This window comes from Gorilla gorilla, chromosome 18 (assembly GCF_029281585.2).
Source record: "Gorilla gorilla gorilla isolate KB3781 chromosome 18, NHGRI_mGorGor1-v2.1_pri, whole genome shotgun sequence".
NCBI lineage: Eukaryota > Metazoa > Chordata > Mammalia > Primates > Hominidae > Gorilla > Gorilla gorilla.
The window spans coordinates 101,347,992-101,374,578 of record NC_073242.2 but is presented as its reverse complement, the minus strand read 5'-3'; the positions used below and the strand labels follow the sequence as shown (position 1 = coordinate 101,374,578).

At 44.8% G+C, this 26,587-nt stretch overlaps 1 protein-coding gene across 10 annotated transcripts in view; it reads right to left on the bottom strand.

Annotated features, from left to right (window-relative positions):
* Window positions 1-23,926, bottom strand: part of IST1 (IST1 factor associated with ESCRT-III) — a 39,524-nt gene extending 15,598 nt beyond the window's left edge. For 4 of the 10 annotated variants that reach the window (XM_063700320.1, XM_063700324.1, XM_063700321.1 and 1 more), the window contains exons 1-3: window positions 23,682-23,769; window positions 20,459-20,580; window positions 19,507-19,644 (exon numbers count right to left, since the gene is read on the bottom strand). In XM_063700320.1, coding sequence (XP_063556390.1) covers window positions 19,507-19,530 — 24 coding nt within the window. In that variant the 5' untranslated portion in view covers window positions 19,531-19,644; window positions 20,459-20,580; window positions 23,682-23,769. Of the gene's footprint in view, window positions 1-18,038; window positions 18,120-18,757; window positions 18,877-19,506; window positions 19,645-20,458; window positions 20,581-22,868; window positions 22,937-23,681 lie in introns of those variants that run through there. The other 6 variants (XM_031002840.3, XM_055366433.2, XM_063700317.1 and 3 more) reach the window with 5 other exon arrangements.
* Between the last annotated feature and the right edge of the window lie 2,661 nt (window positions 23,927-26,587).

Below are 26,587 nucleotides of genomic sequence, written 5' to 3'. Positions count from 1 at the left end.
GCTGTGGTGAGCCAAGATCACACCACAGTATTCCAGGCTGGGTGAGAGAGCAAGACTCTGTCTCAAAAACAAACAAACAAAAACCAAGAGCTAATTGCATGTAAATGACTCCTATAACTCAATAACAACAACCTGATTAAAAACTGGGCAAAATACTTGAAGATATTTCTCCAAAAGTGATATACAAATGGTCAACAAGCATATCAAAAGTGCCAATATCATTAATCTCTAGAGAAAGGCAAAATGAAATCACAATGAGATACCACCTCACACCCATTAGGATGGCTACTATCAAAAAAACAAAAAGAAAATTTCAAGTACTGATGAGGCTGTGGAGAAAATGGAACCCTTGTGCACTGTTGTTGGGATTGCAAAACGGTACAACCATTATGGAAAGACAGTATGGCGGTTCCTCAAAAATTAAAATTAAAAATGGAACTACCACATAATCTAGAAATCCCACTTCTGGTATATATCCAAAAGAACTGAAAGCAGAACTTTAAAGAGCTCTTTGCATACCTATGTTCCCAGCAGCATTATTCACAATGGCCAAGAGGTGGAGGCAACCCAAATGGCCACTGAGGGATGCATGGATAAACAAAATGTGGTCTACACATACAACAGAGTACTAATCAGCCTTAGAAAGGAAAGGAAATCCTACCCATCACATGCTACAACATGGATGAACTTTGAGGACATCATGGTAAGTGAAATAAGCCAGTCACGAAAAACAAATACTGTAAGATTCTGCTTTTGTGAGGTATCTAAAATTCAGAGAAACAGAAAGTAGAATGGTGGTTACCAGGGTTCAGTAGTAGGGGGAAATAGGGAATTGTTTAATGAGTACAGAGTTTCAGTTTTGAAAGACGAAAGTTTATGGAGATCTGTTGCACAACGATGTGAGTACACACTACTGAACTCTACACTTAAAAACAGGTAAGTTGGTAAATTGTCATGTTGCCATGTGTTCTTCACCACAGTTAAATTTTTAATTCTCAAGAACTAAAATAAAACTATTAACATAGGATAAACATAAAAGAATATTTTAGGCCGGGCGCGGTGGCTCACACCTGTAATCCCAGCACTTTGGGAGGCCGAGGTGGGCAGATCATGAAGTCAGGAGATCGAGACCATCCTGGCTATCATGGTGAAACCCCGTCTCCACTAAAAATACAAAAAATTAGCTAGGCATGGTGGCGGGCGCCTGTAGTCCCACCTACTCAGGAGGCTGAGGCAAGAGAATGGCGTGAACCCAGGAGGCGGAGCTTGCAGTAAGCTGAGACCGCGCCACCGCACTCCAGCCTGAGTGACAGCGAGATTCCATCTCAAAAAAAAAAAATTTTTATAATGGAGACAGAACAGGCCTTTTTAAGAAGAGACATAAAATTATTTTGTATGGAAAAATTACCTAAACTATAAAAAAATTAAAAGGTAAGCAATATTTGGGGGGAAATCTGCAATGGAGATTATTCTAAACTTGATCATGATGATGAGTGAGAAAACTAGTGCATTCTCAAACTCCACTGGAAACGTAAATTGGCACCACCTCTCAAGGTCACTCTTTCAAACTTCCAAGTCTGGCCGGGAGTAGTGGCTCACACCTGTAATCCCAACACTTTGGGAGGCAGAGACTTGAGCTCAGGAGTGAAACCTGCCCGGGCAACATGGTGAAACTCCAACTGTACCAAAACTACAAAAATTCGCCATGGCATGGTGGTGCGAGCGTGTAGTTCCAGCTACTTGGGAGGCAGGAGTGGGAGGATCACTGGAGCCTGGGAAGTCGAGGCTAAGGTGAGCCATTACTGTGCCACTGCACTCCAGCCTGGGCAACAGGCTGAGCAAAACCCTGTCTCAAAAAAAAAAAATTCGAAGTTTAAATGTCTATCCTGAAGAACAGTTCACATTCACATGTATACAGAGGGGAACATACAATGATAAAATCATCTAAATCCCACCAATTAGAAACTGATTAAATTAAGACCCATCTATTTTATGGGATACATGGCAGTAGTTTTGTTTTGTTTTTTTGGTGTTTTGTTTGTTTTTGAAACAGTCTTCACTTTGTCGCCCAGGCTGGAGTGCAGTGCTGTGATCTTAGCTCACTGCAACCCCTGCCTCCCAAGTTCAAGCAATTCTCTTGCCTCAGCCTCCGGAGTGTCTGGGATTACAGGCGTGAACCACCACACCTGGCTGATCTTTGTATAGCAATAGTTTTTTTTTTTAAAAAAGGTAACGTAGCATTCTAAAACATTTTAGCACAAAGCAAGCACTCAGATAATAACTGCCGAACAAATGAAAGGGAGGAGCTCCAAGATGTGTTACTTTTATTGTTTTGTTTTTGACGTAAGAGTCTCACTCTCGCCCAGGCTGGAGTGCAGTGGCGCAATCACCGCTCACTGCAACCTCTGCCTCCTGGGTTCCAGCTATTCTCCTGCCTCAGCCTCCCAAGTAACTGAGATTATAGGCACACACCACCACGCCTAGCTAATTTTTTGTATTTTTAGTAGAGACGGGGTTTCACCATGTTGGACACGCTGGTCTTGAACTCCTGACCTCAAGTGATCCACCCAACTCAGCCTCCCAATGTTTTTTTTGTTTGTTTTTAAATCAAGCTGAAAAGTAGCATACACATTATAATACTACTTTATACACATATATAAATGCATGGAGAAGGGGCCTATAAAAACAGGTATTAACATTTTAATGGTGTTAACTCTGGAAAGTAGAGCTGAAGGGAAGCCTCAGTATTTTCTCTTACATACTCCAAATTGATGAATATTTACAAAAATGTATTCACATATACTTGAGTAACAATATTTCTATTAATACATAACCACCCTTGCCCTTATGAAGTACAGTAGTACCTACCCCCTTATCCTAGGGTTACGTTTCAAGACCCTAGTGGATGCCTGAAATTGCAGATCATACTGAATCCTATACATAGTACCTTTTTTTCTTTTTTTTTTTTTGAGACAGAGTCTTGCTCTGTCACCCAGGCTGGAGTGCAGCGGCGCAATCTCGGCCCACTGCAAGCTCTGCCTCCCAGGCTCACGCCATTCTCCTGCCTCAGCTTCCCGAGTAGCTGGGACTACGGGCGCCCGCCACCACACCCAGCTAATTTTTTGTATTTTTAGTAGAGACGGGGTTTCACTGTGTTAGCCAGGATGGTCTCGATCTCCTGACCTTGTAATCCGCCTGCCTCAGCCTCCCAAAGTGCTGGGATTACAGACTTGAGCCTCCACACCTGGCCAGTACCATGTTTTTCAATCTGATATCCAAGAAGGCTAAGTGACTAATGGGCAGGTAGCATACACAGCGTGGATATGCTGGACAAAGGGGTAATTCACATCCCAGGTGGGATGAACAGGATGGCACGAGATTTCATCAGACTACTCGGAATGACACACAATTTAAAATGTATGAACTGTTTATTCCTGCAATTTTAGACCACACTTGACCAAAGTAGCTGAAACCCCAGACAATGAAAACATGGATAAGGGAGGACTGCTGTACATCAAGGCCTTTTATTATATAACCGAGATAACAAATCAACTCCCACACAATTTATTTGTATCAGTAGTGACTGAAATTAGAAGACATTAACCTAAGGAACATTATCCAACTTGCCGTTAAATTACTCAATATACCCATGATTAATAAGGCAATTAGGTTTAAAAAGGTACAAAAAATATTCCTGAGTATGGCTCTATCATGGGTCCTACAAAGATCTTGCCCTTAGTAGACAACTACTCCAGCTTAAACACGGATACACCAAACTTGTCAAGTAAACAGTGACATTTCTAAGAGAAGGATAACCTAAGGCGTTATTCTCGAGTTTTCATTTACTATTTTGTATAATCCTAGAAGTGAACATGTTAACAAAGGTAAGATTATACCTGCCAGACTGGCAAAAATTAGAAGCAGACTTTCAAATACTGGCCAATATAAATGTATAAATTGATATGACCATTTTAGACACTAATTTGGCAGTATTTAATGAAAAGTATGCTTTAATGAAAGGTATCCATATACCTTAAGACACAGCAATTCCATTCCTGGACACACACCACCACAGAAATGTGTACACAGCACCATGAAGACGCACGTATGCATTCTGTGGTAGTAAGGAAGTAGAAGAATGCTAAGTGTTCATTTCAAGAGGACAAATGAGGCCAAGTACGGTGGTCCATGCCTATAATCCCAGCAGTTTGGGAGGTCCGGGCAGGAGGATCGCTTGAGGCCGGAGTTCAAGACCAGCCTGGGCAACATGGCAAGACCCTCTCTACAGAATATTTAGAAATTAGCTGGGTGTGGGGGTGCACGCCTGTAGTCCTAGCTACTTGCAAGGGTGAGGTGGGAGGCTCACTTGTGCCCAGGAGGTCAAGTCAAGGAGGCAACAGAGAGCTATGTTCACGACACTGCACTCCAGGCCTGGGTGACAGAGTGAGACCCTGTATCCAAAAAAAAGGACAAACAAAATTTGACAAAAACATGACAGAATACTATGCAGAAGACAAAATTAAACAGCTGTACTTAAAGCAACATGGATGGTCCTTAAAAATAGAAACAAAAGATGTAACGAACAGGGTTCTAGGTTCAGTGTCTCTTTCACTGAATGAAGCTGTAAAACCTGAACAGAATGCATGTAGCAGCTATCTGAGAACTATGAAAAATAATAGCTGATGGACGAAGAAGACCACAATGTGAAGTACCAATAAACTGGCAGCGAGTTTATTATTTTTCCCTCTGATGTTCCCCAGCCTGGATGCACAACAGGCTGAAACCCGGAAATGAGCATCAGCAGACAGAAAGAGCATCAAGAGCTCTCTAGTCCTGGCTTGAGGAACAAGAAAGGGGACCCCTGGTATAGACAGAAAGTGGGTGATACTCACTGGGAAAATCTCAACTCACACATCAACCTGAGACAACACCAATGTTGGAATTAACTGACAAAGACTTTAAAGCAGCTACTATAAAAATGCTGGCTGGGTGCAGTGGCTCACACCTGTAATCCCAACACTGTGGGAGGCCAAGGCGGGTGGTATTCAAGACCAGCCTGGCCAACATGGTGAAACCCCTCTACGAAAAATACAAAAATTATCCGGGCATGGTGGCACATGCCTGTAGTCCCAGCTACTCAAGGGGCTGAGGCAGGAGAATCGCTTGAACTGGGGAGGCGGAGGTTGCAGTGAGCCGAGATCGTGCCATTGCAGTCCAGCCTGGGCGACAGAGCAAGACTGTCTCCTTAAAAAAAAAAAAAAAAAAAAAAAAAGCTGCAACGAGTACGGGAAATTTCTCTTGAATGGAAAGATTAAAAAGTAAAGACAGGCCAGGCGCAGTGGCTCACGCCTGTAATCCCAGCACTTTGGGAGGCCGAGGCGGGTGGATCGTGAGGTCAGGAGTTCAAGACCAGCCTGGCTAACATGGTGAAACCCCATCTCTACTCAAAATACAAAAATTAGCTTGGTGTGGTGGCACGTGCCTGTAGTCCCAGCTTCTCAGGAGGCTGAGGCAGAGAACTGCTTGAACCTGGGAGGCGGATGGTGAAGTGGACTGAGATCACACCACTGCACTCCAGCTGGGCGACAGAGCGAGACTCCGTCTCAAAAAAAAAAAAAAAAAAAAGTAAAGACATAAAGAGGAGACAAATCTTAGAACTAATCCTTGCTTCTCAGGGGGCTGAGGCAGGAGGACTGCTTGAGTCTAGTTTAGTTGACTAGCCTGAGCAATATGGTAAGATCCTGTCTCAAAATAAAAATAAAAACAAAAAATCTTAGAATAAAAAAATACAAACCAAAGAAAGAAACTGTATGGACTAAACACCAGAATGGGAAATGACAGAGAAAAGAGCCAGGACACTTGTAGGTAAGTCAATAGAAAGTATCTAATCTGAAAAAAAGAGAGAAAAAAATTGAAAAAAGTGAACAAAGCCTTACAGATCTGTAGGACAACAGCAAGGGGTCTTAATGTCTTAATGACAGTTGGGTCATTAAATCCGATAAGGGGGCCGGGCGCAGTGGCTCACACCTGTAATCCCAGCACTTTGGGAAGCCGAGGCGGGCGGATCACGAGGTCAAGAGATCGAAACCACCCTGGCCAACACGGTGAAACCCTGTCTCTACTAAAAATGCAAAAAATTAGCCAGGCGTGGTGGCGGGTGCCTATAGTCCCAGCTACTCAGGAGGCTGAGGCAGGAGAATGGCATGAACCCGGGAGGCGGAGCTTGCAGTGAGCGGAGATCGCACCACTGCACTCCAGCCTGGGCGACAGAGAGAGAGAGAGAGACTGTCTCAAAAAAAAAAAAAAAATCCCATAAGGATAGGAGAAAGAGTATTTTTATTCTTTAAAAACATTATTTAAAATATGGCCTTTCTCAGATCTCGATTTAATAAAAAAAAAAGAAAGAAAAAATACTGCCTGAAAACTTCCCAAATTTAGCAAAATATATTAACTCTACAGACACCAAAAGCTTAGCAAACTTGAATCAGACAAAATTCAAAGAAATTCATGTCCAGACTCATAATCAAACTGCTAAAACCCAAAGACAATTTTTTTTTTGAGACGGAGTCTCGCTCTGTTACCCAGGCTGGAGTGTAGTGGCACGATCTCGGCTCACTGCAACTTCTGCCTTCCAGGTTCGAGTGATTCTCCTGCCTCAGCCTCCCGAGTAGCTGGGACTACAGGCATGAGACAACCGCACCCAGCCGACAATTTTTTAAAATATTGAAAGCAGTCTGGGAAAAACGATGCATTACCTACAAGGGACCTATTAAATGACTGTAGATTTCACTTCAGAAACCACGGAGACCAAAAGGAAGCGAAACAACGTTTTTAAAGTGCTGAAAAAAAAGAACTGTCAACTTAAAATTATATATCCAGAGAAAATATCCCTCAAAAATAAAGTCATTCTCAGATGAGGGAAAACTAGTAAGAGAATTTGTCACCAGTAGACCTGATCTAAAAGAATTGCGGGCCAGGTCTGGTGGCTCACACCTGGTAATCTCAGCACTTTGGGAGGCCAAGTCAGGTGGGATCACCTGGGGTCAGGAGTTTGAGACCAGCCTGGCCAACATGGTGAAACCCCGTCTCTACGAAAAAAAAAAAATACAAAAAATTAGCTGGGCGTGGTGGCGGGCGCCTGTAATCCTAGCTACTCAGGAAGCTGAGGCAGGAGAACCGCTTGAACACAGGAGGTAGAGGCTGCAGTGAGCCGAGATCGGACCACTGCATTCCAGCCTGGGCAACAAGCGCAAAGCTGTGTCTCAAAAAACAAAACAAAACAAAACAAAAAGGCCGGGCGCAGTGGCTCGCACCTCTAATCCCAGCACTTTGGGAGGCTGAGGCGGGCGGATCACGAGGTCAGGAGAGTGAGACCATCCTGGCTAACACTGCGAAACCCCGTCTCTACTAAAAACACAAAAAGTCAGCTGGGCGCAGTGGCGCTCGCCTGTAGTCTCAGCTACTCGGGAGGCTGAGGCAGGAGAATTGCTTGAACCCAGGAGGCAGAGGCTGCAGTGAGCCAAGATGGCACCACTGCACTCCAGCCTGGGTGACAGAGTGAGACTCCGTCTCCAAAAAAAAAAGAATTGCTTAAGAAGTTTTTAATGCAGAAAGGAAGTGTTAACCAGAAGGAAACCCAGAACATTATAAAGCAAGAGTTACAGAAATGGCGAATATCTATTATAGATGGCTCTGCAAATCTCTTAAAATATGTTTGACAATTAAAAACAAAACCAGTACTGTCTGATAGAGCTTTCAATGTACGTAAATGTAATACATAAGATAACCAAAACATTATGGGATAAAGGGAAGAAGGGTAAAGAGATCATCTATAGAATAGTAAGGTTTTCATACTCCATGAGAAGTGGAAAAACATTGACTGGAAGTAGCCTATGAAAACAAGTTCGACTGGGTGCGGTGGCTCACGCCTGTAATCCCAGCACTTTGGAAGGCCAAGGCAGGTGGATTGCCTGAGGTCAGGAGTTCAAGACCAGCCTGGCCAACATGGTGAAACCCCGTCTCTACTAAAAACACAAAAAAGTAGCTGGGCATGGTCGTGGGCGCCTGTAATCCCAGCTACTAGGGAGGCTGAGGCAGGAGAATCACTTGAACCCAGCAGACGGAGGTTGCAGTGAGCTGACATGGTGCCATCGCACTCCAGCCTGGGCAATGAGAGTGAAACTCTGTCTCAAAAAAAAAAAAAAAAAAGAAAAGTTCATCCATTGTAACCCCTAGAGCAACCACTAAAAAATTGTATACGGCCGGGCATGGTGGCTCATGCCCATAATCGCAGCACTTTGGGAGGGCGAGGTGGGTGGATCACGAGGTCAGGAGTTCGAGATCAGCCTGGCCAACATAGTAAAACCCCATCTCTACTAAAAATACAAAAATTAGCCCAGTGTGATGGCACGCACCTGCAGTCCCAGCTACTTGGGAGGCTGAGGCGGGAGAATTGCTTGAACGCGGGAGGCAGAGGCTGCAGTGAGCTGAGACCACGCCACTACACTCCAGCCTGGGTGAGACAGTGAGACTCCATCTCGAAAAACAAAAAAACTATACAAAAAAAGCAAAAAAAAAAAATTTTTTAACGGAATTTTAAAATATGTTCAAATAGCTCAAAAAGCAGGAAACAAACAAAAATGAGAGAACAGAAAACAAATAATAAAATGTAGACCTAAACTCAAACATTCAAAAATTACATAATTAAATGAAAGTGGTATAAACACAATTAAAAGACAGATATTGTGAGAATGAACCAAAAAATGATCCACTATATACTGTCAACAACGAACTCACTTCAAATATAATAATGTAGGTAGTTTAAAAGTAAAGTATGGGAAAGGTATATATGCAAACACTAATCAAAAGAAAGTTGGAGGCCAGGTATGGTGGCTCATGCCATAAGCCCAGCACTTTGGGAGGCTGATGTGGGAGAATCGCTGGAGCTCAGGAGTTCAAGACCAGACTAAGAGCAAGATCCCATCTCTACAATTGAAAATAAAAATTAGCTGGACATGGTAGCATGTGCCTGTAGTCCCAGCTACTTGGGGGGACTGAAGTGGGAGAATTGCTTAAGCCCAGGAGGTCAAGGCTGCAGACAGCCATGTTTGTGCAAGTGCACTCCAGACTGGGCAACAGAGCAAGATCCTGTCTCAAAACAACAGGCCGGACGCAATGGCTCACGCCTGTAATCCCAAAACTTTGGCAGGCCGAGGCAGGTGGATCACTTAGGTCAGGAGTTCGAGATCAGCCTGGTCAACATGACGAAACCCCATCTCTACTAAAAATAAAAAATTAGCCAGGCGTGGTGGCATAAGCCTGTAATCCCAGCTACTTGGGAGGCTGAGGCAGGAGAATTGCTTGAACCTGGGAGGCAGAGATTGCAGTGAGCCGAGATCACACCACTGCACTCAGCCTGGGCAACAACAGCGAAACTCCGTCTCAAAACAACCACCACCACCACCACCAAACAAATAGAACGCTGGAGGGGTTACATTAAAATCAGACAAAGTAGACTTCAGAGAAAGGAAAACCAGGGATACAGAAGTACATTACATAAGCATAAAAGGGTGAAGTCACCAGGAAGATACAACAATCCTAATTGTGAATGCACCCAACAACAGAGCTTCAAAAACACAAAGCAAAAACTAACAGAGAGGAAAGGAGAAATAAATCTAATTATAGTTAGAGGCTTCAACATACCTCCCACCGTAATTGATCAACCTAGCAGACAGAACACAAACAAGGACAGTGAACTGAACACCACCACCTACTGACGGCATCTCACTGACACTTATAGAACATTACACCCAACACAGCAGTGTACTAGAACATTCATGAATGTAGGACATAGCTGGGGTTCTAAAACCAAACTTGACAAATTAAATAGGACCAGGCATGGTAGCTCTCACCTATAACCTCAGCTACTTGAGAGGCTGAGGTAGAAGGATCGTTTGAGGCCAAGGGACCAGCCTGAGTAACACAGTAAGACCTCGTCTCTATTAAATTTTTAAAGAAGAGGAAAACAAAACCTAAATTAAATAGAATTGAAGTCATACCAAGAATGTTCTTTAACTGTAATAGAATTAAACTAGAAATCAACAGAAAATCTCTTAACATTTGGGAATTCAACAATATACTTCTAGATGAACTGCTTGGAGGTCAAAGAGAAAGCTTCAAGTGAAAAAAATTTTTTAAAGGTTTGTACTGAAAAAAATATATATATATATACGTAACAAATTTGTGGGATGTAGCTGCAGTGCTTAAAGAAAAATTTATATCATTAAGGTTTTAATTAGAAAAGAAGAGGCCAGGCTCAGTGGTTCACACCTGTAATTCCAGCACTTTGGGAGGCCAAGGGGAGAGGATCACTTGAGGCCAGGAGTTTGAGACCAGCTTGGACAATGTAGCAAGACCCCATTCTCTACAAAAAAAGTAAAACATTAGCAGGGCATGGTGGCACACACCTGGAGTCCCAGCTACTTGCAAGGCTGAGGCAGTGAGCACAAGAGTTTGAGGAGGCAGTGAGCTACTATGATCATGCCCACTGCACTCTAGGCTGGACAACAGAGCAAGACTCTGTCTCTCCAGAAAAAAGGTCTCAAATTACTAATCTAAGCTTCCACATTAAGGAAACAGAAAAAGAGCAAAATCAAACCAAAGTAAGCAAAAACAACAAAAAGAAAGCAAAAATCAATGAAATAGAAGAAAAAATAGAAAAAAATCAAGGAAACTAAATGCTGATTCTTCAAAACGATTTTTTAAAAACTGACATACCTATATAACACTCACAAAGAAAAGGAACATATAAACATATAAATTATCAGTGTCAGCGATGAAAGAGTGAGTATCACTACAGATTCTAAAGACTTTTAAAGGCGATAGTATAACCAACATATATCTATAAATTCAACAATTAAATGAAATAAATACCTCAGAAACTCAAATTTACTAAATTTGACACAAAGAAATAGAAAATATAGCTGCACTAGATCTATTACAAAAATTAAATCTAGGCTGGGCGTGGTGGCTTACGCCTATAATCCCAGCACTTTGGGAAGCCGAGGCGGGCAGATTACTTGTGGTCAAGAGTTCGAAACCAGGTTGGCCAACATGGTGAAACCCCATCTCTACTAAAAATACAAAAATTAGCCAGGCGTGGTGGCAGGCATCTGTAATCCCAGCTACTCGGGAGGCTGAGGCAGAAGAATTGCTTGAACCCAGGAGGTGGAGGTTGCAGTGAGCCGAGATCACACCACTACTTTCCAGCCTGGATGACAGAGCCAGACTTTGTCTCAAAAAAAACAATTAAATCTAAAATTAAGAACCATTCCCAAAGAAAATCCAGGCCCAGGTGGCTTCTCTGGCAAATTCTATCAAACATCTGAGGAAAATCAGTACTAATATTACATGAACCTTCACACCTCTTGGGCTGGTATGAGAATTAAGTGAAAATTTGTAAAGAAATTAGCACATTGTGTTATATGTACACAGCAAGCACCATGTAAACATTTGTTGAATAAATTCCAGTCAATGGACCCATATTTTAAAAAGTCTTAGCTCTTCATCTAAAGATTAGCTAGCCTTTTTTGTGTGTTTTATGTTAAAATAAGATGTTTAAGGCATGCTTTATATCTTTTTCCCCCAGTTTAACAATTCTGATTAATCTGTTTCAATCTCACTGCAAGACAACTGTTTCTTACATACTGCCTAGCACGGTATGTCACCCACACACTGCCTAGCACAGTGTTTTGTACAAAGCTGTCGCTCATGTATTATGTTAATTAGTAGAAAATTTAATTAAAAACCACATGCTTTTAAAAAAATTCTACAAATTTACATAATCTAGTTTTGTTTTAGAATTAAGGAAAGAAAAGCAATTTGCTAAACTATTTTGTTAAGTACTGAGGATTTTTCAACTATTCAACAGATCCCCATTTTACGAAGAAACTAATCACTAAAGACAATGACAGTAAACCACAAAAGTAGTAACTAAAGGATATATCCTAAATGATTACCAGTACATTAAATAAATCAGACTAAAAACGAATTTAAAGCAAAAGACTAGGCAGGGCGCAGTGGCTCACACCTGTAATCCCAGCACTTTGGGAGGCCGAGGCGGGCGGATCACGAGGTCAGGAGATCGAGACCATTCTGGCTAACGCAGTGAAACCCCATCTCTACTAAAAACACAAAAAATTAGCTGGGTGTGGTGATGGGTGCCTGTAGTCCCAGCTATTTGGGAGGCTGAGGCAGGAGAATGGTGTGAACCTGGGAGGTGGAGCTTGCAGTGAGCCGAGATCGTGCTACTGCACTCCAGCCTGGGCGACAGAGCAAGATTCCGTCTCAAAAAAAAAAGAAAAAAAAAAACAAAAGACTGACTTAATTACTATCTCAGAATTTGAACCTGTTTCCAAAGCTAAACGTAACATAAACTTTGTTATCCTGTATGATTAGGAACATTAATTTTGGAAATAATAACCTAAAAGTTAATAAAATATTCTAGTCAACATTTACTATTCATATATACATTAACAAACATAAACAAATTTTTATACATATGTGATTATATACACATCACATACTAACATTGTCCAGTAAGTAATCTAAAATTCTTTTTGTGATTCAGAGGTTACTCTAAAATCACTCTGTGCTTCAACATCTTTACTGTCATTCACTCACTCACCAAATATTTATCGAGCGCTATTCTATTAAGCACTGTGCTAAGCCACTGTCTACAACAGACATTCAAATGAGAGCTTCCCTAGCCTTCAAGGGGCTCACAATCAAATGGGTATAGCTGACATAAAAACAACTATAAGACAAGTAAGCAATTATAACATAAACTCTAAAAAATGGTTATGAACTAGTGACCACAATCCTAGTTCTCGGTATTCTGTTTATATACATAAATATACTTATCTTTATTAGTGTAACACCATTATTTTTATTAGTGTCACACATGGATCAGCAGCCCAATCCTTCACTGTACTCCAATTCTTAACACTGGCATAGCAAAGCCATCTAGTTCCTCTTTTATCACTCAGCTTGCTGAGACTTCGGGAGCTAGATAGCCTCCCCATCGTGAATAAGCAAAGTAAAACCATGGACTGAGTCCTTCCTCTTAGGATATCTGGGGGAGGAAAAGAATCAGAACTGCTGCCCAAAATAGTGAAGCTGCCCAGAGGTAGTGATCCTGAAAGCTCTATTCAAAGTAGTAGCAGCTAAAAGTAGCAAAAAAAAAAAAAAAAAAAAGACTTCCTAAGGGAGTAACTTCAGTGTTTGTAGCTCTAAAAGTACGAAGTGAGGAGGGGAGAGAGCAGGGCCAAGACTGGCTACAGACACTCCAATACGTACAAAAGCTTTTGGTTTTGACATGTATTATTTTATTTATTCTGATCTTTTTTTTTTTTTTGAGACTGAGTTTCACTCTTGTTGCCCAGGCTGGAGTGCAATGGTGCGATTTCAGCCTACTGCAACCTCCACCTCCCAGGTCCAAGCGATTCTCCTGCCTTAACCTCCCAGGTAGCTAGGATTACAGGTGTCTGCCATCACGCCCAGCTAATTTTTTTTTTTTTTTTTTTTTTTTTTTGAGACAGAGTCTCGTTCTGTCGCCGAGAGTGCAGTGGCGCAATCTCGGCTCACTACTACCTCTGCCTCAGCCTCCCGAGTAGCTGGGACTACAGGCACCCGCCACCATCCCAAGCTAATTTTTTATATTTTTAGTAGAGACAGGGTTTCACCGTGTTAGCCAGGATGGTCTCAATCTCCTGACCTTGTGATCCACCCGCCTCGGCCTCCCGAAGTGCTGGGATTACAGGCGTGAGCCACCATGCCCGGCTGTTCGCCCAGCTAATTTTTTCTATTTTTAGTAGAGACAGGGTTTCACCATGTTGGCCAGGCTGGTCTCAAACTGCTGACCTCAGGTGATCCACCCGCCTCAGCCTCCCAGAGTGCTGGGATTACAGGTATGAGCCACCGCTCCCAGCCTGAGGTTTTTTTTGTTGTTGTTCTTATAAAAGAAGTAATTTGAACAAATTTAGGTATGACCACTGTATCGCAGTTATGAAGATGTGACATTAGAGTAGAAACAGACACAATGAGGTGCTAGGACACATTTCCAAGATAATACAGCCCAATTCCTTTATCTTTTTAAAAATTTTTATTAGCAGAGATGGGGCCTTGCTATGTTGCCCAGGCTGGTCTCCCAACTCTTGGGCTCAGCAATCCTCCCGCCTCAACCTCCCGAAGTGCTGGGATTACAGGCATGAGCCGCCACACCTGGTGGTCCAATTCCTTTAGAAGCATTACATGTACAAGTGGCACAAAGTTCACGGTGTATCTTCACACTATAATCAAATCTTCACTGGCCAAACTAAGACTGAAAATTTAATTAAAAAAAAAACTGTAAGATCAACAGCATCATGTGTTATTCACAAGAAAATAAGGCTTCAGAATTCAGAGACCATCAAAATTTTCTTGAAGGAGCTATAAATACTGAAATGCACAGGCATAACAAAAGTATCTTCATCTTGTTCTCAATAAAATTGAGATAAAAACATTATGGGAAATTCATTGGGTCTTTTACCAAGAGTGTTTCTTTTTTTTTTTTTTTTTTTTTTTTTTTTGAGATAGAGGCTTGTTCTGCTGCCCAGGCTGGAGTGCAGTGGTGCCATCTCGGCTCACTGCAATCTCTGCCTCCTAGGTTCAAGCGATTCTCCTGCCTCAGCCTCCCAAGTAGCTGGGAGAACAGGCACCCTGCTAATTTTTGTATTTTTAGTAGCGAGGAGGTTTCGCCATGTTGACCAGGCTGGTCTCCAACGCCTGATCTCCTGATCTGCCCGCCTTCGCCTCCCAAAGTGCTGGGATTACAGGCGTGAGCCACCACTCCCGGCCTCAGTGTTTCCTTTTTTGTTTTTTGTTTTTTTTTTAAGACAGTCTCACTCTGTGGCCCAAGCTGGATCTTGGCTCACTGCAACCTCCACCTCCTGGGTTCAAGCAATTCTCCTGCCTCAGCCTCCCAAGTATTACCGGCGCCCGCCACCATGCCCAACTAATTTTTGTATTTATAGTACAGAGGGGGTTTCACCATGTTGGCCAGGCTGGTCTTGAACTCCTAACCTCACATGATCCACTCACCTCGGCCTCTCAAAGTGCTGGGATTACAGGCATGAGCCACAGTGCCCCGCACCAAGAGCGTTTCTTTCTTTTTTTTCTTTTGAGAGAGTGTCTCTGTCACCCAGGCAGGAGTGCGGTGGTGCAATCTTGGCACATTGCAACCTCCACCTCCCAGGTTCAAATGATTCCCCTGCCTTGGCCTCCCAAGTAGCTGGGATTACAGGTGCCCACCACCACACCTGGCTAATTTTTTTGTATTTTTAGTAGAGAAGGGGTTTTACCATGTTGGCCAGGCTGGTCTCAAACTCTTTACCTCAAGTGATCTGCCTGCCTCAGCCTCCCAAAGTGCTGGGATTACAGGCGTGAGCCACAGTGCCTGGCCAAGGGTGTTTCTTAAGGTATAGTTTTACAAAGCTATACTCATGGACTGAGCAATATAGAATCCTTCTCATCGTATCTTGTTACAGTCTAAAACCTTGTAGTAAACGCTGTCTAATATTCCACTCAGTAATAATTTTTTCTTTTTTTTTTTTTTTTTTGAGACAGATTCTCACTCTGTCGCCCAGGCTGGAGTGCAGTGGCACGATCTCAGCTCACTGCAACCTCCGCCTCTCGGGTTCGAGCAAGCAATTCTCCTACCTCAGCCTTTGGAGTAGCTGGGACTACAGGCCACACCAACACTCCTGGCTAATCTTTGTATTTTTAGTAGAGACAGGGTTTCACCATGTTGTCCAGGCTGGTCTCAAACTCCTGACCTCAGGTGATCCACCCGCCTCGGCCTCCCAAGTGCTCGGATTACAGGCGTGAGCCACCGTGCCCGGCCTCCACTCAGTAAGAATTTTCTTACCAATTCTCCAAACTTTTGACCATCTGTACCATATAAGTAATGTTGAAATAAGTATTCATAGGCATATTACTTTTCCTGTATTTGGAATGACTAACTATACTACCCTTTCATTTTTCTAGTTTTATTGTAAAACCCTGGGACTTGATTCTGATTATCTTACAAGAACCAGAGCTTAAATCAAACAAACTAGAGATGGAGATTCTGGAGCTCCTGATAATTTAGAAGCCAGAGACATAAGAACAAAGAGGGAGAATGAAAAAGTATTTGGACAAAATAATAATACTATTTTAAAATAAGATATACGAAACTGGATGACTTTAAAATGTAACACTAACACTGGGGATTCAAAACACTTCTAATCCCCGCATTTTGGGAGGATCACTTGAGCCCACGAGTTCAAGACCAGTCTGGACAACATTAAGAAACTCTCCCCTCCCGGGGCGCCTCTGCCCGGCCGCCCCTACTGGGAAGTGAGGAGCCCCTCTGCCCAGCCAGCCGCCCTGTCCGGGAGGGAGGTGGGGGGGTCAGCCCCCCAGCCCGGCCAGCCGCCCTGTCCGGGAGGTGGGGGGGCGCCTCTGCCCGGCCGCCCCTACTGGGAAGTAAGGAGCCCCCTCTGCCCGGCCACCACCCCGTCTGGGAGGTGTACCCAACAGCTCATTGAGAACGGGCCATGATGACAATGGCGGTTTTGTGGAATAGAAAGGGGGGAAAGGTGGGGAAAGGATTGAGAAATCGGATGGTTACCGTGTCTGTGTAGAAGGAGGTAGACATGGGAGACTTTTCATTTTGTTCTGTACTAAGAAAAATTCTTCTGCCTTGGGATCCTGTTGATCTGTGACCTTACCCCCAACCCTGTGCTCTCTGAAACATGTGCTGTATCCACTCAGGATTGAATGGATTAAGGGCGGTGCAAGATGTGCTTTGTTAAACAGATGCTTGAAGGCAGCATGCTCCTTAAGAGTCATCACCACTCCCTAATCTCAAGTACCCAGGGACACAAACACTGCGGAAAGCCGCAGGGTCCTCTGCCTAGGAAAACCAGAGAACTTTGTTCACTTGTTTATCTGCTGACCTTCCCTCCACTATTGTCCTGTGACCCTGCCAAATCCCCCTCTGCGAGAAACACCAAAGAATGATCAATAAAAAATAAAAAAAATAAAAAAAAAAAAGAAACTCTCCCCTCCCGACCCCGACCAAAAAAAAAAAAAAAAAGCCAGGCGTGGGCCTGTAGTGTCAGCTACTACTCCCAAGGCTGAGGCGGGACGATCACTTGAGTCCTGAAAGGTCGAAGGTGCAGGGAGTGCACTACAGCACTCCAGCCTGGGAAACAGAGTGAGACCCCCGTCTGCAGAACAAAAACAAAAATAAATACAAAAAAAGAGGAAGTGTTTTAATTTTTTTTTTTTCTTTTTTTAGACAGGGTCTCACTCTGTCCTCCAGACTGGAATGCAGTGGCACGATTACCGACTCACTATAACCTCCACCTCCCAGGCTCAAGCAATCCTCCTACCTCAGCCTCCTGGACTATAGATGCGGGCCTCCACACCTGGCTGTTTTTATTTTTGTAGAGAACGGGATTTTGCTATGTTGCCCACGCTGTTCTCCAACTCCTAAGCTCAAGTGATCATCCCACCTAGCCCTCCCCAAGTACTGGGATTACAGGGGTGAGCCACCACATCTGGCCAGTTTTATCTTCTAATGACTATTACCAAGTCCCCCTATCCCAGAAGTTCTGAGGAAGCAAATTTCCCACAAACTATTGGCTTGTAGGTACAAAAGCCAAAAGGCTTCTACTGGGAAAGGAGAGGGAAATATATACATATATATTTCAACTATTATTAAATTAGAAAAATACAGACATAGGAGGGGTATAGATAAAACAAGATTAGGCATGAGTTGATCGTGTTTGAAGCTGGATGAGAGAATTCATTATACTCCTGTCTGCTTGAAATTTTCCATAATAAAAAGTTAAAATATTACACATAATTTTAAAATTCAAGTTTCCCCTAAAGATCTGTTTAAGACCAGACTTTAAGTTTACTACGACAGACAGTGTCTTTTCTAATTAACCTACAGCTCCTGGGTCCCGACCCTCCTCAAAGTTTATGCTGTTGAGTTCCAAGAGGTCACCTCCAGCACACCGGAAGAAGAGCACCTAGAAAAAGAAAGAGAGGCGCAAGGATCCTTCCAAGACCTCTCACTACACACGCAGGGATCCGAGAAAGCGGGCAGAGGCCGCTCCTTACTTCAGCGAAAGAAATTATAATTTTCTCAGGCCAAAGTGGACCCAAGTCCGTTCCCCTAACCCAGGAACAAGCCCAGGAGGCCACCCCGCCCAGTGGAAGCGGCCCGGACTGGGGGGCATCCGCCTCTCACGGCACTGGAAGCTCTGACCTTCCCGAAGTCTCTCCGGGCCAGAAAAGACGGGGTAGGGGTGTCGCCGAGGAGCCCTCGCCGAGGCCGCGGCGTTTCCGCCCCAGGGAAGACACACCTCAGGGCAGGAAGACTAGGGGAAAGTTAAGCGGCTTCGAGGATCCAGGACCAGCGGCCTCCGACCCGCTCGCGGCCCTGCCACGCCCCCAACCCAGGCCTGGGCAGCTTCCCGCGCCGCGGGCCCTCGAGGGCCTGACCTCCGGTCTGACCCCCACTTCCACTATCCTTCCCGTTCTCCTCAGCTGCCCCCTCCGAAGTCGTTTGAATCCCGGGCCCTAGCGCTAGCTAGAGACCGCTAAATCAGGAGCGCAGAGAGAAGAGGAAGACAGAGACCTCTGACACCGAGGATGCCACACTCACCTAACCGAATCCTGCCGTGAACACAGTAGACACCAACTTCAGGGTTCACCATCCAAAATGGCGACTCCCTCGGCCTCAGCACAGCAAGCGCGGGCGGAGGGATCCACGGGGCCGATATAGCCACGCCCTCCTTTCCAGGGATTGGCTGCGCGATCGCCGCTGCCGGGACCCACGCGCTAACTCGGGGCACCCTCCCTCGGTTTCCTTTGGAGTTGGCGCGGCCGGGGACTACTTCCCGCGGCGGAGGCACGGGAGACGTTGGGAAATGTGCCACGCCGACTGAGTCAGCTGCTGGGGGCGCGCCCTTAATTTCGCTCTGGGCGCGGTGAGGCCAGCCACAGCTGTTGATTCTCGGACTCTGCGCCCACGGCCTCACCGCGCCCACGGCCTCACCGCACCCAGTGCCTTGGTTCCGGATTCTTCCATAACCGGCTGCCAGTACCGCCTCTCTGACGTCGGGAGTTGCTCCCTAAGATCTGCTGTCGCCTTTCGCTGGACTTTCCCCCCTGGGTGGAGCGGCCGAGGGGGTTTCGAAGCCTGCGTATCCCTGACTCTTCACCCAGCGCCTCCGTGTCCCTCTACGGGCTCTAAGCGTTCCCCCGCCCCGCTTTTAAGCCGTCCGGTTGCCCTTTCGACCAGCATCGCTCCGGTCTGTGTGGTGTAATTTAGTAGTGTTTCCTCAGCACCACATTCTCTGGCGATTTCCCTAATTTATCTCGGTATTCAGAGAAAACTTTTTCCTTGGTTACCTTTGTTTTTAACTTGAAAACCATTATCGCTGCTTAAGCCTGGAAGGGACCTTCCCAGCACTTTGAGAGGCGGGGCGGGAGGATCGCTTGAGCCCGGGAGTTGCAGACCAGCCTGGACACCATAGTGAAACCGCATCGCTACAAAAAAAAAATGTTAAAAATTAGGGGAGCGGCAGTGAGCACTTGTGGTCTCAGCTACTGGGGAGGCTGAGGCAGGAAGATCGCTTGAGCCCAGAAGGTCGCTGCTGCAGTAAACCGTGATCACGTCACAGCACTCCAGCCTGGGCTACAGAAAAAAAGAAAAAGGGCCGGGTGCGGTGGCTCAGGCCTGTAATCTCAACATTTTGGGAGGCCGAGGCAGGTGTATCACCTGAAGTCGGTAATTCGAGACCAGCCTGGCCAACATGGAGGAACCCCGTCTCTACTAAAGAGGAAATTAGGCATGGTGGCGCAAGCCTGTAATCCCAGCTACTCCGGAGGCTGAGGCAGGAGAATCGCTTGATTCTCGAGTTACAGTGAGCCGAGATCGGGCGATTGCCCTCCAGCCTGGGCAACAAGAGCGAAACAACGTCTCAAAAAAAAAAAAAAAAAAGGGAAAAAAGAAAAAGGGGCCTCCAGAAGGAAGTCATCTGCTCCCTGCTGTGGAGGCTGCATCTAACGCTTGTACCGGGGCAGTCATACGACAAGTAGGAGCTAGCTGTTATCATAAGATGTTGATGTGAATTTAGAAATACTGTATCTTTATAAACGTTTGCAACATTTCAAAATAAAACCAGGTTCCGTGCCAGGCGCGGTGGCACATGCCTGTAATCCCAGCACTTGGGGAGACTGAGGCAGGTGGATCACCTGAGGTCAGGAGTTCAAGACCAGCCTGACCAACATTGTGAAATCTCGTCTCTACTAAAAAAAATACAAAAAAAAAAAAAAATTAGCCAGGCGTGTTGGCACATACCTGTAATCCCAGCTACTCCGGAGGCTGAGGCAGGAGAATCGCTTGAACCCAGAAGGCGGAGGTTGCAGTGAGCCGAGATCTCCCCATTGCAATCTAGCCTGGGCAATAGAGCAAGACTCCATCTAAAAAAAAAAAAAAGTGCAGATTTTTTTGGCTGGGCGTGGTGGCTTATGCCTGTTATCTCAGCACTTTGGGAGGCTGAGGCGGGTGGATCACCTGAGGTAAGAAGTTCAAGACCAGCCTGGCCAACATGGTGAAACCGTCTCTACTAAAAATACAAAAATTAGCCGGATGTGGTGGCAACACACCTGTAATCCCACCTACTTGGGAGGCTGAGGCAGGAGAATTGCTTGAACCTGGGAGGCGGAGGTTGCAGTGATGTGAGATTGTGCCACTGTACTCCAGCCTGGGCAGCAGAGTGAGACCCTGTCCCCCAAAAAAAAAAAAGTGAGCCAGGTGTGGTGGCTCACGCCTGTAATCCTAGCACTTTGGGAGGCTGAGGTGAGTGGATCACCTGAGGTCAGGAGTTGGAGAGCGGCCTGGCCACATGGTGAAACCCCATCTCTACTAAAAATACAAAAAATTGGCCGGGCGCGGTGGCTCACGCCTGTAATCCCAGCACTTTGGGAGGCCGAGGCGGGAGGATCACGAGGTCAGGAGATCAAGACCACCCTGGCTAACACGGTGAAACCCCGTCTCTACCAAAAATACAAAAAAAAATTAGCTGGGGGTTGTGGCGGGCGCCTGTAGTCCCAGCTACTCGGGAGGCTGAGGCAGGAGAATGGCGCCAGGAGGTAGAGATTGCAGTGAGCCGAGATGGCGCCACTGCACTCCAGCCTGGGTGACAGAGCCAGACTATGTCTAAAAAAAAAAAAAAAAAAAAGCCAGGCAGGGTGGCTCATGCCTATAATCCCAGCACTTTGAGAGGCCGAGGTGGGTGGATCACTTGAGGTTAGGAGTTCGAAACCGACCAGGCCAACATGGTGAAACCGTGTGTCTACTAAAAATATAAAAAATTAGTAGGGCATGGTGGCGGGCGCCTGTAATCCCAGCTACTTGTAGGCTGAGGCAGAAGAATCGCTTGAACCGGGAGGCGGAGGTTGCAGTGACCCGAGATCATGCCATTGCACTCCAGCCTGGGTGACAGAGCAAGACTCTGTCTCAAAAAAAAAAAAAAAAGCCGGGTTTGTGGCTCGTGCCTATAATTTCAGCTAATTCGGAGGCAGAGGCAAGAGAATCGCTTGAACCGGAGAGGCGGAGGTTGCACTGAGCCGAGATAACGCCCCTGCATTCCAGCTTGAGCGACAGAGCAAGACTCCCTCTCAAAAAAAAAAAAAAAAAAAAAAATTGGCCGGGCACGGTGGTTCACACCTGTAATCGCAGCACTTTGGGAGGCCGAGGCGGGTAGATCACGAGGTCAGGAGATAGAGACCATCCTGGCTAACACGGTGAAACCCCGTCTCTACTAAAAATACAAAAAAATTAGCCGGGCTTGGTGGCGGGCGCCTGTAGTCCCAGCTACTGGGGAGGCTGAGGCAGGAGAATGGTGTGAACCCGGGAGGCGGAGCTTGCAGTGAGCCGAGATCGCGCCCCTGCCCTCCAGCCTGGATGACAGAGGGAGACTCTGTCTCAAAGACTGAAAAAAGATAAGCTAAAAGTATCATTGAGCCCCACCTAACTAAAAGTGCTAAAGGTGACATGATTCTTTTTTTTTTTTTTTTTTTTTTTTTGAGACGGAGTTTCGCTCTTGTTGCCCAGGCTGGAGTGCAATGGCGCGATCTCAGCTCACTGCAACCTCCACCTCCCGGGTTAAAGCGATTCTCCTGTCGCAGCCTTACAAGTACCAAGTAGCTGGGATTACAGGCATCCACCACCAAGTCCAGATAATTTTTTTTTTTTTTTTTTTTGAGACGGAGTCTCGCTCTGTCGCCCAGGGTGGAGTGCAGTGGCTCAATCTCAGCTCACTCCAACCTCCGCCTCCTGGGTTCAAGCGATTCTGCTGCCTCAGCCTCCTGAGTAGCTGCTACAGGCCTGCACCACCAAGCCTGGCTATTTTTAGTAAAGATGAGGTTTCACCGTGTTGGTCAGGCTAGTCTCAAACCCCTGACCTCATGATCCGCCCGCCTCAGCCTCCTAAAGTGCTGGGATTAAAGGCGTGGGCCACCACGCTTGGCCGATTTTTTGTATTTTTAGTAGTGATGAGGTTTCACCATGTTGGCCAGGCTGGTTTCAAACTCTTGACCTCAAGTGATCTGCCGGCTTCGGCCTCCCAGGGTGCTAGGATTACAGGCGTGAGCCACCATGCCCGACCAACATGATTCATTTATTCGTTTAGAAAAATTGCTTTCTACTGGGGAGTTGTAAAGATTTAGCAATCATCACCTGTGTCCTGGGCTTTAACAAAACCTACCTGTCTATTTAGATCCTGTAATATATCAACTGTGAATTGTACCCCAACAAGCCAATTATTCGAAACAGTATCTCTGAGGGAATTAAAAAACACAACATTATCTCTGTCCCTGGCTGAACAGACAAGTTTCATTCAGAAGCTAAACATACTGAAAAATAAACACTGTTTCCCTTGAAAATCCAGTTTTGCTGTTGGGACAAATGTTAACACATTACATTTCTTTGGTAACTAACCAGGTACTTTTTTTGTGTAAATGACTATAACTAGTAGCTGTAACTAAAACCAGATACAGTGTTTGAGCCCAATAAAATAAGAATCTATAACAGGCCTGCAAGCCTTAATCAGCCAACCTGTTTTGTGTACAGCCTCTCCAGCTAAGAATGATTTTTATATTGTTAAAAGGTTAAAAAGCAGGAAGGGGCTGGGCGCGGTGGCTCACGCCTGTAATCCCAGCACTTTGGGAGGCCGAGGCGGGCGGATCACGAGGTCAGGAGATGGAGACCATCCTGGCTAACACAGTGAAACCCCGTCTCCACTAAAAAATACAAAAAAAAAATTAGCCGGGCGTGGTGCGGGCGCCTGTAGTCCCAACTGCTTGGGAGGCTGAGGCAGGAGAATGGCGTGAACCTGGGAGGCGGAGCTTGCAGTGAGCCGAGAATGTGCCACTGCACTCCAGCCTGGGTGACAGAGTGAGACTCCCTCTCAAAAAAAAAAAAAAAAAAAAAGCAGGAAGGGGAGGAGCATGAATGTGTGACAGTGACTTTATGTTGCCCACAAATCCCAAAATATTTACTATAGAAAAAGTTTGCTCACCTGTAATCCCAGCATTTTGGGAGGGTAAGGCAGGGGGATCACTTGAGGTCAGGAGTTCGAGACCAGCCTGGTCAACATTGCGAAAATCTGTCTCTATTAAAAATACAAAAATTAGCCAGGTGTGGTGGTGCATTGTAATCCCAGCTACTCAGGAGGCTGAGCAGGAGAATCACTTGAACCTGGGAGGCAGAGGAGGCTGCAGTGAGCCGAGATTGTGCCACTGCACTCCAGGCTGGGAGAGAGTGAGATCCTGTCTGAAAAAAAAAAAAAAAAGTTTGCTGACTTCTGCATAAAAGTACTACACATTGTGTAAGAGAAAGAAGGGAAAGATGATGGGCATAGAGTTATTTCCTTTGTTTTAACTATTAACATTTAGACTTAAGCATATACAATGAAACAAAAAAAGAAAAAGAAGAAAAACAATAAAAAAAAGAATATACAAGGATATAGGAACTGCTCTGGATATCTTCCTAAAGCCTAGGAAAAAAAAATCAAGATCACTTGTTAAAGAACCCATGAAACAAGTCTTTAGAGAACTAATTAATGTCACTAATTAGGGCTATATACAAATATTAACTTATCTTTGTGGCATTTTACAGTTTACAAAGCACCTATAAACACATTATCTCAATTTCAGGCTGATATTTCTGTGAAGCAGCTGCAGGTCAAAAATCATTTTTTTGTTTTTGTTTTTGTTTTGTTTTGCCTGAGACAGGGTCTCGCTCTGTTGTGCAGGCTGAAGTGCAGTGGTGCAATCATGGCTCACTGCAGCCATGATCTTGGGCCCAGATGATCCTCCCACATCAGCCTCCTGAGTAGCTGGGACTATAGGCACATGCCATGCCACCATACCTGGGTAATTTCTTGTATTTATTTGGTAGAGATGGGGTTTTGCCATGCTGCCCGGTCTGGCATTATCAGGTCAGGTTTTTTCGGGTTTTCTTTTGTTTTTGTTTTTTTGTTGTTGTTTTGTTTTTTGTTTTGTTTTTTGAGACAGAGTCTCACTCTGTCTCCTAGGCTGGAGTGCAATGGCACAATCTCGGATCACTGCAACCTCCACCTCCCAGGTTCAAGTGACTTTCCTGCCTTAGCCTTCCAGGTAGCTGGGATTTACAGGCATGCACCACCACACCCCGCTAATTTTTGTATTTTTAGTAGGGAAAGAGTTTCACCATGTTGGCCAGGCTGGTCTTGAACTCCTGATCTCAAGTGATCCATGCACCTCAGCCTCCCAAAGTGCTAGGATTACAACAGGTGTGAGCCACCGCACCCGGCCATTATCAGTTTTTATAGGAGGAAAGTGAAGCTTAAAGCTATGAAGTGACCAATCTAAGGTCAACAGCTATAAATGTCAGCATCAGATCTTGAACCCAGATTTTGACACTCAATATCATATATTTTCTTTTCATTTATTTACTTTTTATTTTAAGACATGGTTTCACTCTATCATCAGGCTGAAGTGCAAGGGTACTATCACAGCTCCCTGCAGCCTCAAACTGCTGGGTTCCCATCTCATCCTCCTAAGTAGCTTGGACTACAGGTACATGCCACCATGCCTGGCTAATTTTTAAAAAACATTTTTGTAGAGACAGGATCTCACTATGTTGCCCAGACTGGTCTCAAACTCCTGGCCTCAAGTGATTCTCTCACCTCAGCCTCCCAAAGGCATGAGCCACCTCGCTTGGCCCGATTATATACTTCCCGTATATCCCTGTTTCCATAATAATTTCCATCCCTGTTTCACTTTCAATTTGTGTATATGGAGTTTATCAATACATGAAAATAAAATGCATTAAATCACAGTTATTACTGTGATTTGGGTTCATATATAAGATCAAAAAATTTTCAAATCAGGTTTTTACATTTATCATCATTGTAATCATCTAGAAAACTTAATTTTTCCTTAAATGAACTCAAAGGCATGAAAACTTGTAACTCTAGATTCTAAATATAAACACAAAAGTTTAAACATTGTCCTTTAAAATATCAGATTTTTATCAAGACTGTATGATAGTGGCATAAGGATAGGCATATAGGTCAATGGAATAGAACTGAGAGTCCAGAAATAAACCCATGCATTTATAACCAATTGATTCTCAACAAGGATACCAAGACAATTCAAAGGGGGAAAGAAGAGTCTTTACAACAAATGGTGCTAAGAAAATTGGATAACTGCATGCAAAAGAATAAAATTGCCCCCCACCCCGGCCTCACACCATATGCAAAAACTAACTCAAAATGGAGCGAAGACCTAAATGTAGGAGCTAAAATATAAAACTCCTAAGAGAAAACATAGGTGTAAATTTTCATGACTAGGCGGTGATAGTTTCGTAGACATGGCATCCAAACCACAAGCAATGAAGGAAGAAATAAATTAGACTTCATATAAATCAAAAACTTTGTGCTTCAAAGGTCACTATGTGCCGTGACAGGGATACCAAATAAATAAAAATAAATTTTAGGCCAGGCGCAGTGGCTCATGCCTGTAATCCCAGCACTTTGGGAGGCTGAGGCCGGGAGATTGCTTGAGCCTAGGTGTTCCAGACCAGCCTGAGCAACATGGTGAGACCCCGTCTCTACAAAAAATACGAAAAGTATTCGGGTGTGGTGGCGTGTGCCTGTAAGGGCATGCCTGTAGTCCCAGCTACTCGGGAGGCTGAGGTGGGATGATCACCTGAGCTCAGGGAGGTCAACGCTGCAGTGAGCTGTGATCACACCACTGTGCTGCACTCCAGCCTGGGCCACAGAGTGAGACCCTGATTCCAAAAAAAAAAAAAAAGACAACTCAATTTAAAAATAGGCAAAGGATTTGAATAGACATTCTCCAAATGGTCAATAATAAGCACATGAAAAAATATTCAACATCCTTAGTCATCAGAGAAATGCAAATTAAAATCACAGTGAGA